This window comes from Lontra canadensis, unplaced genomic scaffold (assembly GCF_010015895.1).
Source record: "Lontra canadensis isolate GAN:19392208 unplaced genomic scaffold, GSC_riverotter_1.0 scaffold1, whole genome shotgun sequence".
Classification (NCBI taxonomy): Eukaryota; Metazoa; Chordata; class Mammalia; order Carnivora; family Mustelidae; genus Lontra; species Lontra canadensis.
In genome coordinates, this window is record NW_022630995.1 from 131,670,568 (window position 1) to 131,685,660 (window position 15,093).

Genomic DNA, 15,093 nt, shown 5'->3' on the forward strand with positions numbered 1-15,093 from the left:
AAAAAAGGGAACGAGAATTTGATGATTTAGGAGGGCTCGACCTATCTAGATTGCAAAAATAGCTAAACGTAGGAGCTCCACTGTTGAGAGAGTGTGCTGGGCAGAAGACCAGGGTTGTGGCTGCACGCATTTGTGCTGAAGTTCTTAAGGGTCACTGGTTCCAGGCAATTCTGAAATCCAGTAAGCAAATGCCTTTCAGTTTCAAGACTTCAGAGTCATCCTCTGTGGCTAGAGACCCTGCCCTCAGGGTCCATATAGTTTGAACTTTATGGAATCACAGTTAATACACTGTGCTAACTGTAGAGACTCCTGGGTGGCTCGGTCTGTTAAATATCAGCCCTTGGCTCAGGTCATGATGATCTCCAGGTCCTGGGACCCAGCCCCACATGGGGCTCCCCGCTCAGCAGGGAGTCTGCTTATACTGCTCCCTCTGCCCCTCCCCGCCCCGGGCTCCTGTTTTCTCTCAAATAAATAAAATCTTTAAAAAATTATATATGTGTATATATATATACACATATATAATTTGTGTGTATACACACACACACACTGTGGTAACTGTATGTTGTGTTATTTAATTAACCATGGTGAATGAATTTTGTGCTTATCAAAACAAGGCAAAGGAGAACCGCCCCTGTGTTTTTGCTCTAACTTTATTTATTTATTTTTGAGACATTGTTTTTTAATGTTATTTTACACATACTCACTTTCACATTCTTATACAGCACACACACCAAATCACCAAACTTGTCCCTGTAGTATGGGTTAGCCTAAGTCAGTGAAATGACTGTTTCATCTACCTCAGAATTCCACATTTTCCTTATAACCCCATTAGAAATCTTATTTTGTATCATGATTAAACATTACAGAAGGTAACTCTATTACCTGGTGGATCTCAATTAAGACTAGGCTGACAATAGGGGCCTCAGCTATCATTTGTCTTTGTGGGGAGTGACAGTCATTTGATTTCAACCACTAAGTGTATCATTTGCAAAGATCCTACAAACAAATGGCTCTGGGTACTATTATATAACCTGTGTGCCTCCGTTTCCTTATTTGCAAACTGGGGATAACATAGGTGTCACGGGGTTGTTAAAGGGACTCAAAGAAGACATGAAGTATTTTGAAGTGTCACACATGGCAAAGCCAGGGTTAGAAATTCTTTACTGCTGGAGTTCCTGTGCCAGCTTAGCCACTTACTAGTTCCAGGACACCTTTCCTCTTTAAAAGGGCGGTCATTTATAAGCGGAAACACTCCTCTGCCTGAGACATCTAAGTTACATCATGCCAGTAACAGAACACCTAGATTGAGGAAAAGGGTCAAAATATATAGAAATATCTTCTGATGACTAGATTTCTTGGCTTGTGCAAGTAGCCTGCCTCTGCTCTCTACGCTCCCCTGAGATTAAAAATAAGCTTGACATGATCTGAAAAAATGGTCTTGGAAGGCAATTCAAATGAACTAATGTATGTAGAATATTAGAAAATGCTTGGTACCATCTAAGCACTGTAAGAATGAGCTACTCTCACTCTTTACATACTTTTATATTATTAAGAGTTGTTAGAAATATCACACAGCTTTCAAGAATAAATGTAACCAAGGTCTGTTACTTTAATTTCTGAACTGATTATAAATTCAACATCAACCAGAGTTTGAATTTCATTAGATCCATGACAAGTTTCGTATATAAGAGCTCATTGTTTGCTAAATATGAAGTTCTGAGCTCTCCAAAATAGACCATTTTGAACTGATCTAAAGAAACGGAAGGTTTAAATAAGATGGTGTAAAAGATTCCATTCCAAGTAACTTATTGAACACTGGAATTCTGTCCTGTCAATGTTGGTGCTGAAGGAGACTCTATGGAAATTATTCAGAGGAATTAAAAGAAACATCCAGATATTTTAAGGGCCACTTTTCTCAAACTGTCCAAGTCTTCCATAGCTGCCATCAAAAAATTCTACCTATCACTGACCTCCATTTCCTGTGTTTCAGAAAAAGCAATCACCTAAAAATAATGAAATCCCCAAACACCATAGAAATGGGTATACTAAACAAATTACAACAGCAATAACAGATCAAGCCTTTTGACATTTTTATTACTCAAAACAGTTTCATTTTTTTTTTTTAATTTAGTTTTCTGACTCTGTGATTTTGCCTTCAACACTTTCACAACAATTTTCTGCTCCTCGATAAGGAAAGCACGTTTGATCCTGTCACGAACTCACTTGGCACACATGGAACCACCGTAGGCCCTGCTGACATGTTTTTTTCATTTTAGACAACCTCATAAGCACTTTAGGTCTCACAGCACGAATTCCTCTAAGTCGGCCCGGGCAAACGCCACATGCAGATTTGGGAGCTTTCCCAACCTTCTTGGTATAAAGGTAAACGATTCTATTACCTGGGGTTCGGGACAGCCTAGTTTTATTAGAGGCTGTATTATAGGATAGCCTACGACGGTAGGTCAAACGCTGGACCATTCTTAATGCCTACGGACGCCATCCCCAGAAGAGGAAAACCTTCGCTCTAACTTTAACTCAACCTTATCCCTGGCCTTTATCGTGTCATTTAAGTAGCTTCTGGGCTCCTTACCCACAGAAGCCTTGGCCAATTAAGAAATTTTTTTCCCCTCTCATTCCAATCTGTTTAGACGTTACTCTCAACAACTTTTCTAATGACTCACCAGGATTTCATTATAATAATGCTTTATAATTCTCCCACTGAGAAGTGTTTTAATGCTTATTTTGCTTAAAAAGAAACATCTCTGATGTGGGTGAAGTTATTGAGTAACTGCTGTCAAATGAAGCCAAAACTATTACCAGTTTCTGCGTCAATCTATTCACAAGTTATAATTGGAGAGTTTTAATTCTAGCAAATTCTAGCACTATTAATGTGAGTTTCACTGATGTCTAATTGGAATCAAGAATTGTGGCAAATGATGGCTTTTCACCTCATATTAATGTATTCTTTCCAGCCACCTTCCAGATAAGTGGGGCTTTGCAATTAATTTTAGAAAATGGAATAACTGAAAATGCATGTCACTTCCTGCTGTTGGTTTTCAGCCTCAGTGTTGTCATTCTAATGCCCTTTCTAATTGCAGTGACAGTGCTGAGAGATCACACCTGTGATGGATGGAGTTTAATTGCTGGGTGGAGTACTAGAGCAGTGCCCTTCAAATCCACACTTTACATGAAAAAGTAGGATGTTTTATCTGGCCAAGCAGCTGAGATAAGCGCTACACACTGTCCTGATCAACATAGGGGTTCCTCCTACCTCATCAAAAAGGATCCAGGGGCACCTGAGTGGCTCAGTCATTAAGCAACTTTGGTCATGGTCCCAGGGTTCCGGGATAGAGAGCCGCATTGGGCTCCCTGCTCAGTGGGCAGCCCGCTTCTCCCTCTCCCCTCTCTTACTCCCCCTGCTTGTGTTCCCTCTCCCGCTGTCTCTCTCTGTCAAATAAATAAAATCTTAAAAAAAAAAGAAAGAAAGAAGAGAAAGGGGTTCCAAAAACTCTCCTGAGCATCTTCCTCAAATTTTAGACATAAACTACAAATATACAAAATGAAATTTTTTCACAGATTTTCTCTCTTTTGGAGAGAGAGTTGGGGGGGGGGCCAAGGGACAAGTAGATGCTATGTTGACCACAGACCCAGAAAGGGAGCTCCATCCCATAACCTGAGATCACTAGCCAAGCCTAAATCAAGAGTCCCACGCCCAACAGACTGAGCCACCCAGGCCCCCCAAAAATAAAACTCTTTATTACCAAGATTTATAAACAATATACATATAGGATTCCAAATATAAGTATTTTCTAAAATGACAGTTTAACATAATGTAATATAACACAAGTATGTGGTGTTTTGAGGTTATATATGAACCTGGTTTTCAAAAATGCCAAGACAAGTCTAAATAAACAGAATTCTGTAAATACCTTGTATAAACAAAGACAAAATGAAAAACTGACTGTGGTACTTTTGTACCTTAAGAGTATTTATAAATTTGCTTAGGTTGTAATCCTGGCCACTAATTAATAAAATAAGGTCTATACACACTGGGTTCTGCAAAAGTGCTCTAAAACCTTCTGGCATTAAATGGGCTTCTCAAAAAAATAAAATAACATAACATAAAATAACATAAAGTAAAATAAAAAATGGGCTTTTCTAAATCTGACAATACCGAAAGTAGAAGACCATTTTCTTCAATATATTGTAAAGCATAGAATTTAATACTGATTCAATCAACTGGTGAATTTCTAGAAATGGAGAATACATAGGAAAATTATAAATGTTGCAAATGCACTTATGAAAATTTGAAAAGATAATGTAAAAAAATTTTTTATTAAGTAAACTCTATCCTCAACTTGAGCTTCAAACTCACAACCTCGAGATCAAGTCACATGCACTGTGGACTGAGTCAGCCACACATCCCAAAACCTGTAATTTTTATATATTTGACTTTGGGATTACAAAAGCACTTTGCATTTGTTTCCTGCACCATTTATATGAAGTGTTCGTGCTAAGTAATACATCATAGTTACTGAAATAGAGAGGCACTATCTCTCAGAGAGATGACTATCTTTTAGGTGTTAACACAACACACTGCACTATCTTTGCAATTTCCTGTGAATATAGAATCACTTTTAAAAAGGTAAAACCCACATGCAACCGAAGCCCAAATTACCATAATTCTTGGGATCATATCATTCCAACAATTAGTAATTATATAATTAACATTCCAAGTGGCATGTGTGAATAACAGAAAGAAAAATATCAACCTGCGAAGCCCCCAGGTATTTCTTTATTCATGAGTTACTATACTGTAAGGTCTGAAGTAGGTCCAATATAGAAATAAGCCCTAAATTAAAAAAAAAAAAAGACATAAGCCCTAAATTCTTCCCTAAATGTATCAGTGTTAAGTATAGATATGAGAACTGTTACTCAAATTAAACCTTCCCCAACTCGTAGTCCAGAAAAATGTCAATCCGCCTGGACTTTTTGGACCAGACAGAACTGGATTTACTAGCATCCATCTTTGGGGGACAGGGGTCACTGCATTTCTGGGAAAAGATTCCTACAGACAGCTACAGCCCATTGACCATTTCCTCTTACTTCCACCTGCCAATAATGCCTGCCAGAAACAACCCTCTGGAGACTCAGGACAGCTGGTAAAAAAGTAAAGTTGCTGAGATTGTAAGAAAAGTTTGTTTTCACCTCTCCTAATGTTGCACTTTTTCTGTCTTCTGAGATAATAAGATTGGGATGAGCAGTTTCAATATTTAGGGTCAATTTGACCTTAAACAGACTGATAATTTTCTGTAGGTTAAAATATTATTCAGGAGAACCAATATATTTTTTCTTGAATTCATATGAAAAGAAGGCTGGTTCGTTTAGGTTTTCGTGCCTGTTATAGGTACTTTCTTTTTTCTAAGAGATTATTTATTTGAGAGAGAAAGGGAGAGAGCACAAGAGAGGAGAGGGGGAGTAGAAGAGAGAAGCAGGCTCCCAGCAAGGAGCCTGACACAAGGCTTGATCCAATGACCTTGGAATCATGACCTAAGCTGAAGGCAGATGCTTAACCAACTGGGCCCCCCAGGTGCCCCGGTTATAGATAGTTTCTTTTTTTTTTTTTTTAAGACTTTATTTATTTATTTGACAGACAGAGATCACAAGTAGGCAGAGAGGCAGGCAGAGGGAGAGAGAGCAAGGGAAACAGGCTCCCTGCTGAGCAGAGAGCCCAATGCGGGGCTCGATCCCAGTACCCTGGGATCATGACCTGAGCCGAAAGAGGAGGCTTTAACCCACTGAGCCACCCAGGCGCCCTATAGATAGTTTCAAAACTGAGAGCAGCTCCTGTTCTGACTATACACCTATCTGCTATTATTTCAAACAGGGACCTTTTAGAATGCTCACATGCTGTGAGAATTTTACTTTGTTCTCATACAGTTTCTCTTGAATGGCTTTCTCTTCAATCTGCAATTTTAATTCTTCTCTTTAAGAAAACTCTTTTTTTTTTTAAGATTTTATTTATTTGACAGAGATCACAAGTAGAGAGGCAGAGACAGAGAGAGGGGGAAGCAGGCTCCCCACTGTGCAGAGAGCCCCATGAGGGGATCGATCCCAAGACCCTGGGATCATGACCTGAGTCCAAGGCAGAGGCTTAACCCACTGAGCCACCCAGGAGGCCCTCTTTAAGAAAACTCTTAAATTTGACTGCCTTCGGCTCAGTCATGATCCCGGAATCCCGGGATCAGTCTCCCAGTTCAGCAGGGAGTCTGCTTCTCCCTCTGACCTTCTCCCCTCTCATGCTCACTCTCTCTCTCTCTCTCCCAAATAAATAAATAAATAGGGGCACTGAGTGGCTCAGTGGTTTGGGGCCTCCGCCTTCGGCTCGGGTCATGATCTCGGGGTCCTGGAATCGAGTCCTGCGTCGGGCTCTCTGCTCAGTGGGGAGCCTGCTTCCTCCTCTCTCCTTCCCTGCCTACCTCTCTGCCTGCTTGTGATCTCTGTCTGTCAAATAAATAAATAAAATCTTTAAAAATAAATACATAAAATCTTAAAAAAAAACTCTTAAATTGTTTAAAATCAGAGTGTAATTTCTCCTTTGATTTCTTATCCTCATTCGAAATTCAAATGATTCTGAGACTTGCATTTCTAACCCCTTTTCAGTGTCTTCAAGCTGCTTCTTCAAGGGCTCCATGTAGCTTTTGAGCTTCTTCCTGTGGTCAGCCGCAGCTCCCTCGATGGGTGTCAGGGGGTGGCCCCGGTGGCCGGAGGAGACCTTGCACCGGGGACACAGCAGCTCCAGGTCCTTCTCACAGAACAGGGTCAGAGGCTGACCGTGCTGCTCACACAGGGCTTTCCCTTCCTGCAGTCTCCTCTTGCTCCTCCTGGCGGGAAGCTGCTGGACCAAATCGGTCACATGACCTAACTGCACGTTCCTCTTGAAGTTCCTGTCAGGACAGTGGTGGAAGCAGACGGGACAGGGGAGGATGTCCTGTAGGTCTTCCCAGCGCTGGTGGATGCAGGAGCCACAGAAGTTGTGCCCACAGTCAGTGGTCACTGGGTCTCTCAGGTAATCCAGGCAGATGGGGCAGCTGGCCTCGGCTTGGAGCTCAGCCAGGGAGGCTGCAAAGGGCATTTTATAGTCAGGGTTTCTGTGTGAGGAAACTCCCTTAGAAATGTTTGGTTGTCCTGGAAGTAGGAAAAGTGAGAGGCTGAGAGGGCTCCTCAGCCTTCACCCTCCTTCCTGGCAGGTAGCATCTAGGGAGTCACAGCCCCTGCGTTTAACTACTGCTTCATCCCCTTAAGTCCCAGGGGGAGCTTCGCTAAGAAGTCACAGTACATACCAAGTAGTGATGACCCTGGCACTTCCTCCTCTTGCCTCTGGTGCCCAGCCCAACTGAAGTAGAGCAATGGAATTCTGCTGGCCAGGAAAGAACCATAATCCACATCACCAATTCATTCCTATGGGCAAGACACTCATCTGAAACAGAAGGTCACTGAGCATTAATGCCATCCTTCCAGTACAATCCCTCCTTAGCTGAAATCAAAAAGTTGATGAGGTGGAATTTTCCCCATAGATACATTCTAGTTAAGAATGCAGTAGTGGGGTGACTGGGTGGCTCAGTGGGTTAAAGCCTCTGCCTTCGGCTTAGGTCATGATCCCAGGGTCCTGGGATCGAGCCCCGCATTGGGCTCTCTGCTCCTCAGGTAGCCTGCTTCCTCCTCTCTCTCTCTCTCTGCCTGCTGCTCCGCCTACTTGTGATCTCTCTCTCTGTCAAATAAATAAATAAATAAACATCTTTTAAAAAGAAAAAAAAGAAAGAAAGAAATGCAGTAGGATGGCCATTGCAGTACACTAAGCTCCATAAAGACGGCCCCGAGGTAAGTGAGAGCCAGCCGGGCACTGATCATTCTGTGCCTCGCTGAGGAAAATACTTAATCATGGGCAGAGCAGGTCCTAAGAAGCTGAGAAACAACATGGCACCATATGCATTCATCTGTGCAAACTTGCGGAGAGGAGCACAAGAACCAGCATCTGGATGCTTCTGTCAACCTCTCAAGAGTTTTCTAAGAAGTGCTTGGAGAGGTGGAAGACCATGTCTGCCATAAAGAAAGGAAAATTTGAAGACATGGCAAAGGTGGACAAGGCCCGTTATGAAAGAGAAATGAAAACTTTTTGTTCCAAGATCCTATTTATTTATTTGACAGAAAGAAAGCGAGAGAGAGAGAACACAAGCAGGGAGAGAGGGAGAAGCAGGCTCCCCGCTGGGCAGGGAGCCCAATGAGGGGCTCAATTCCAGGACCCCAGGATCATGACCTGAGCCAAAGGCAGATGCTTCACTACTGAAATTAGTTGAAGTTGCCTGGGTGCAACCTGAGAAAGTAAAACTTAAATGCCCCCTACAGAGGAAGCCAAAAAGAAACTCAAGGATCCCAACGCAACCAACTGGCCTCCTTCTGCCTTTTCTTTATTCTGCTCTGACCATAGGCTAAAAATCAAAGGAGAACATCCTGCCCTATCCATTGGTTATGTTGGGGAGAAGACAGGGAAGGACGAGGAGCAGCACTGCTGCAGATGACAAGCAGCCTCACAAAAAGGCCACTCAGCTGAGGGAAAAAATGAAAAGAATATTGCTGCACACGACACGCAAGGGAAGCCTGAGATGGCAAAAAAGGGAGTCAGATAAGCTGAAAAAACACAAGACAAAGAAGGAAGACCAGGGAGATGAGGAAGATGACGATGACGATAAGTTGGTTCTCGAGCAGTTTTTTTTTTCTTGTCTATCAAGCATTTAACTCCCTGTATACAACTCAGTCCTTTCAAAGAAAAAAATTGAAACATAAGGCTGTGTAAGATTTGTTTGCCCTATAGTGTCTTTTGGCATAGTTAACACACGACCGAATGTGTCTTTAGACGACCCTGTCCTGGTGGTATTTTCAATAACCACTAGGGGTGGCAAACTCTGATTGCTTTTAAGTAAATACAATTTTTTAATGAAAAAAAGACAGTAGGAAATATAGAAGTATACATTTTGCTTGTTGTTGACAGTAACAACAATAAAAGTAATAGCCGCAACTAAAAACAACTCAAATGGCCAACAAATGGGTGACTGGATCAAAAAATTGTGGTATATCCTCAAAATGGAATAGTATTCAGCAATAAAAAGGAATGAACTATTAATTGTCATTGGGGATGGGGTGGGGTGGTTGTATAATGTAGAGAAAGATTATAAAAGAGGATTGAGAAAATGTCTGAGGTTGGTATGTGTATAAGTAGTCACTATCTTTTTTTTTTAAGATTTTATTTATTTATTTGACAGACAAAGATCACAAGTAGGCAGAGAGTCAGGCAGAGAGAGAGAGAAGCAGGCTCCCCGCTGAGCAAAGAGCCTGATGCAGGGCTCAATGCCAAGACCCTGAGATCATGACCTGAGCCGAAGGCAGAGGCTTTAACCCACTGAGCCACCCAGGTGCCCCAAGTAGTCACTATCTTGAATGTGGTAATGGATTCATAGATGTGTACCTGTCAAAATTTACCAAACTGTACACTACAAAAACCTATAGTTACTTTTATGTCAACTATCCCTCAAATGGCTGTTTTTGTTGAAAGATAAAACTCTTTCCTATTACACACATATTTGATGTTCAGTTAAACCCTAAGTTAAGTAACTTCCTAGCTGTTCCTTTAGCAAGCTCATAAGGTGGTCTATCATCTATGTTGCCAGGCAACACTGCTTATGACAAAAATGACCTCTAGTTGGTAAACTGCATCTGGACTGGGAGGAACTAAAAATATACCATAAATACCGGAAGGGAATACTATAGCTCTGGCCTTTGTTGAGTATGGTGATCTTGTAATTAGTATGTCCTTTGAGGGACCACGGAAACTATACATATAGAAAACTGTACCAATCTGAGTGATTCTCTCACTTCCCCAGTTGTGGATCTGGTCCTGCTAATCCTGATTTGTCACCTGGCTGTGGGCGGGAGGGATGAGGACTCCCACTGAAGAAAGGTACTTAACACTGACTTGCTGGCCAGCTTTGGTTCATTACCATATACTTCTGCTCTGTTAATAAATACGGCCTACAACAGTCTTGTGAATGAGAATACTTTGTTACTCAAAATTGTCTGATGTGGGGCACTTCTGCGTGGCTCAGTCAGTTAAGCCTCTGCCTTTAGCTCAGGTCATGATCCTAGAGTCCAAGGATCAACCCCCGCGTTGGGCTCCCTGCTTAGCAGGGAGCCTGCTTCTCCTCCTCCCTTTGTCTCCTGCCCCCTTCCCACCCTGCTCATGCTCTCTCCTGCTCTGTCTCAAATAAATAAATACAAAATCTTTAAAAAAAATTTTTTTAATGATCTGGTGCAACAAGAAAACCATGCAAATATGAATACTGACTAAATATGTGGTTAAAGAATTAATTAATTTTGTATGTGTGCGATAATAAGGCGTCTTTTTTAAAAAGACAGTCCCTATCCTTTAAAGATAAAGCTCAAATATATATATGCGACGTTACGTATGGGGAATATTGTCTAGAATTTTCTTCAATATAATTAAGAGGAAAAAGAGGAAAGAGGGTGGGCTACAGATGACAGAAGATACCAAAGTGTCGGCAATTATTGCAGCTAAATGATGGGTTCATGAGGGTTCATTTATTAATTCATCTATTTCTGAATATGTTTGAAACTTTTGTTCTAACTCTTCCATTGAGAATGTAGAGAGAATACACAAAACTACTGATAGAAGGCACTGGAGAGCAAAGAATTCCGTCAGGACCTGAGAGGCCAAAATCCTACAACAAAGGTAGCCCATACTGGCCTCTTTTTTTGATCTCTCAAGGAATGAGGACATTGTCTGCATGGGGAGTAGGTTTCTGTTTTTATATATAATGTGCGTACACAGTATGTGTACCCTCGCTCACTACCTCCCTATTCTAACACACTACCTTCAGTTATTCCCTCTCCTCTTGTATCAATTTATGTTACATCATCCTATCAGCATATAAATGAGGGGTCATTGCTCCCATCCCCAAAGGAAATCCTCTCCAGATTTCACTCCTCCTAGTCCCATCTCATTCCTCTGGTCTTTTTACTGAAAACTCCTTGCGTGGGATGTGTGGGTGCCTCAGTCGGTTAAGTGTCCAATTCTTGACCTCAGCTCAGGTCTTGATCTCACAGTCATGAATTGACCCTTAAAAAAAAGAAGAAGAAGAAGAAGGAGGAGGAGGAGGAGGAGGAGGAGGAGGAGAAGAAGAAGACAGAGAAACAAAACAAACCTTGTGAAAATTTTCTCTATTTTCCATTTCTCTCTTGAATCCACTAGAAAGCAAGTGTACCTTATCCCAATTCCATGAATACCCTTTTCCAAAAATTAACCAATGACATCTACTTGGTTCAAATAAGTAGTCATTTTCTGTCCTGAACACACTTGATCTATCAGCAGCATTCGACACAGCTGGTGACTCTCTTCCGGAAACCCCTTCTTGTCCTGGTTTTCAGACCACCAACTGTTTTTCCTTTTTGGCCATTTCTTCCAGTGTCTTTTGCCAGAGACACCTAATCACTACCTCCCAAGTACACCACAACTAGAGTCGCCGGATTTAGCAAAGAAAAATGCAGGACAAACTGCTGTAATTGAAATATCGCATGGCATATACATATCCTAAAAAGTCATTTATCATTTCACCTCTAGCCTGGATCTCTTCCCTAACTTCAGATCCATGTATCCAACCATTCCTTGACATCTCCACTCACGCCTCAACAGGCATCGCCACCTCGAATCTGTTCAACAGAACTCCTGCTATTCCTATGTAACCCACCTCCCACTGCAGCCTTCCTTTCTGTTAATGCTTCCTCCATTTTAGCAGTTACTCAGGCTAAACAGATCCATGCCATCCATGATACTTCTTTTATGTCCCAGGATCACCAAGTCCTGTAGACGTTCTTGCCAAAATGCACCCAGAAATCAATCACTTCTCATCACTCCCATAACCACCCACGTGCTCTGAGCCACCTTCCATCATTTCTTGCCCAAATTACTGAAGTAACTTCTAAAGGTTCCTCTGCTTCTTCCTTTCTTTCTTTTTTTAAGATTTTTAAATTTATTTACTTGAGAGAAAGAGGGAGAGAGAGCACAGGCAGGGACAGTGTGAGAGGGAGAAGCAGACTAGCCACTGAGTGGGAGCCTGACCAGGTGTTTGGCCCTAGGACCCTGGGATCATGACCTGAGCTGAAGGCAAACACTTAACTGACTGAGCCACCCAGGCATCCCTTCTATTTTTCTATTTTCCATCTATTTTCAACACAGTAGCTGATATTCCTGGTAAACTATGAATGGATCATGTCATCCCTCCACTCCAAACCACTCCAAACCCTCCAGTGGTTTTCCACTTCACTCAGGAAAGTTGACCTAGGGGACCCAACATATATCCGCCCCCCCCCCCCGCCATTTTTGTCTTCACTTCCAAATTCTCTATCACTAGTCCTCTCTGCTCCAGCATTCTGGCCTCCTTGCCATTCCCTGAACACTTTCCATGTATTCTTCTCAAATACTTATTTAATTCACTGAATACTTAATTCACTGATTAAGTATTTGATTAATTCACTACTACATGCTGGCTACTTAGGAAATAAAATGACTCAGGAAGTAGTACTATTAATGCCTCTGTTGTATGGAAGAGAAAAGATTCTAGGAGGTTATATAATCTGTCCAGCATCTCACAACAGGACTGAAGTCCTGTAAAATAATAAAAAGGATGTTTACATAATAATATATTTGTACCTATAGCCATCTCCAGATACAATGTTTAGCAACAAGAGTCCAAAGTGGGGGAGTCACCACTCAGGAGCAGCTCACACTACCCCACCTTCCTCCCATCCCCTCCTTACTCCTTGTCCAGTCTAGTAGGGGACACAGAGATGTGGGGTCCTGGCCACAGCCACAGATGGAACAACCCTCCCGGCTGTTCCAGAATTGCATCCCCTCTGGATCAGACTGAGTATCCACCCTGCAAGCCAAGTTTTTTAAAGGTCTCTTAAAGGTCAGTCTCATCTTTCTCTCCCCAAACCTTCAATGTGCACATAAAGCCTCCCAGGTCCCCCTGATTAGGTTGGTTCAATCATCAGAACCTGTCAGAGCCCGGAGTTCCTTCCTTCCTAGAAGGAATGCAGGGGAATGAGGTGCTTCTGAGTCTTCCAATAAAGTCTGGACCCCTGCCCATGACCCCAACTCTTACCCAGGGTGAGTCCGAGTCCGGTCTGGCCTAAAGGATCCCAGCACAGCGTTTCTGGCCCATAGAGGAGAATTCCAGAACCCGTGGAGGCTGGGGGCCCCCGGGACCTGCACTCCCTGTTACTCAGATGACTGAGGAACCCTTCCATGAACCCTGAGACTGTGGCCAAGTGCCCTTGCCAGGACACCCCATTCCCAGCCCTGGCTCTCGGCTGGCGCAGTCGTCCCCACTGGCATCCGTGCAGGCCCGGAAACCTTCCCGAGGCCCCGCTTACCTGCAGCGGCCTGCTCACCTGCTCGGTTCTGCTCGGGTTTCCAGCTCTGCTTGTGAAGAGCGGCTCTCACACCTTCGTGACTCGCCCAGGATTGAGGAACCCCTCCCTTCCCTGCAGCGCTGACGTGTTTCCTCTTCCTCGTGGGAAGAACCAACCTCCCCATCACTGTAAAGGTTGGAGTAGTCCAATTCCCCTTCAAAGCCCTGCAGGGAGTGTCCTTTCCTGGGGTCCTGGTAGAGGGTCAGGGGGAGGGAAGACGCTCTGGCCGGTACTGGAAAGGGGGCGGGGGGTAGAATCCGATTTGACTGGTGGATGTATATAGCAGTTTTGTACTAGCGGAAAGTGGGTGTGTGGTTTTTAAAAACGTTCGGATGTGTTGAGATGGGGTAATCTCAAGCAAAAACTGCTCTTTTTAGTTGACACCCGACTAGTAACCTCTGAGGAGTTGACCTTCAGCCGTGCGCTTTGCCTCCATCTTCTTCATAGACCCAGTCATCTCCTCATCGGCCCGCCCGTTTGTCCCTCCACTCAGCAGACTGTAAATGCTCGCTTTGCTGGATCCTTAGAATCCTAGAACACAGAGACAACAGCCAGCGTGGAAACCAGACATCCGACCATTCCGGGAGAAGAAAAGCAACGCAGATTTTTTGCCCTGTTTCTGTGCGGATGACCATCCACTCGGGAGACAGGGTAAGGCTTTGTTCTTCCAGAACCCAAATCTCGGGCCTTCGGAACTGTGCGCTGAATGGCGTCTGGCGCCATCTGCTGGAAATCTTGAACAGTTACACTGGCGTATGGTTCTAAAACTTCACATTATCTCAAAAAGAATGTGGGGATATCGAGTCCTCTAGTGGACCATGCAACAGATGCCCAAGACCTAGAGCTGTAAAGTTTCTAGCCCTTGGTTTTTCTTGAAGTGGTCTGTGCACATTTAGGTATATGTGCATTCATTCTTTTAACTACTTCTTTTAACTACTTCTTTTAACTACCGAGAGCAAAAGTAACTTCTCCATTGCCTCTTTTGTTCACTTCACATATGGTCTTAGAAATGCTCCCCCTAGGGCGCCTGGGTGGCTCAGTGGGTTAAGCCTCTGCATTTGGCTCAGGCCGTGATCTCGAGGTCCTGGTATCCAGCCCCGCGTAGGGCTGTCTGTTCAGCGGGGAGCCTGCTTCCCCCTCTCTCATTCTGTGTGCCTCTCTCTGCCTATTTGTAATCTCTGTCAAATAAATAAATAAAATCTTTTAAAAGGAAGTAAGGAAGTAAAGAGAGAAGAGAACAGAAAAGAAAAAGAAAAGAAAAATGCTCCCCCCTGACGCCTGGGTAGCTCAGGTGGTGATCCCAGAGTCCTGGGATGGAGCCCAGCATCTGGCTCTCTGCTTAGCAGGAAGCCTGCTTGTCCCTCTCCCTGCTTGTATTCCCTCTCTCGATGACTCTGATAGATAGATAGAGAAATATAAATATAATAATGTTCCCATATTGGGGTGCCTGAGTGGCTTACTTGGTTAAACCTCCAACGACCCTTGATTTCACCACAGATCATGATGCCAGGGTCCTGGGAGAGAGCCCCAAGTCTGGTTCCCTGCTCA

The 15,093-nt window shown here is 43.3% G+C and overlaps 1 protein-coding gene and 2 pseudogenes across 1 annotated transcript; 1 reads left to right on the forward strand and 2 right to left on the reverse strand.

The window, feature by feature from the left end:
* Positions 1 to 2,132: 2,132 nt before the first annotated feature.
* Positions 2,133 to 2,496, reverse strand: LOC116871224 (annotated as a pseudogene).
* A 1,735-nt stretch (positions 2,497 to 4,231) lies between these two features.
* TRIM61 (tripartite motif containing 61) lies at positions 4,232 to 7,135 on the reverse strand. Its single transcript, XM_032860535.1, has 2 exons — positions 6,654 to 7,135; positions 4,232 to 4,250 (listed from the first exon to the last, which is right to left on the reverse strand). Exons 1-2 carry the CDS (start codon positions 7,133 to 7,135, stop codon positions 4,232 to 4,234), a joined length of 501 nt encoding a protein of 166 aa, XP_032716426.1.
* An 806-nt stretch (positions 7,136 to 7,941) lies between these two features.
* Positions 7,942 to 13,629, forward strand: LOC116869412 (annotated as a pseudogene).
* The last annotated feature ends 1,464 nt before the right edge of the window (positions 13,630 to 15,093 follow it).

Bases quoted from the DNA above. Each gene is read 5' to 3' on its own strand.
- TRIM61 (XM_032860535.1), bottom strand. From the start codon at position 7,135: ATGCCCTTTGCAGCCTCCCTGGCTGAGCTCCAAGCCGAGGCCAGCTGC.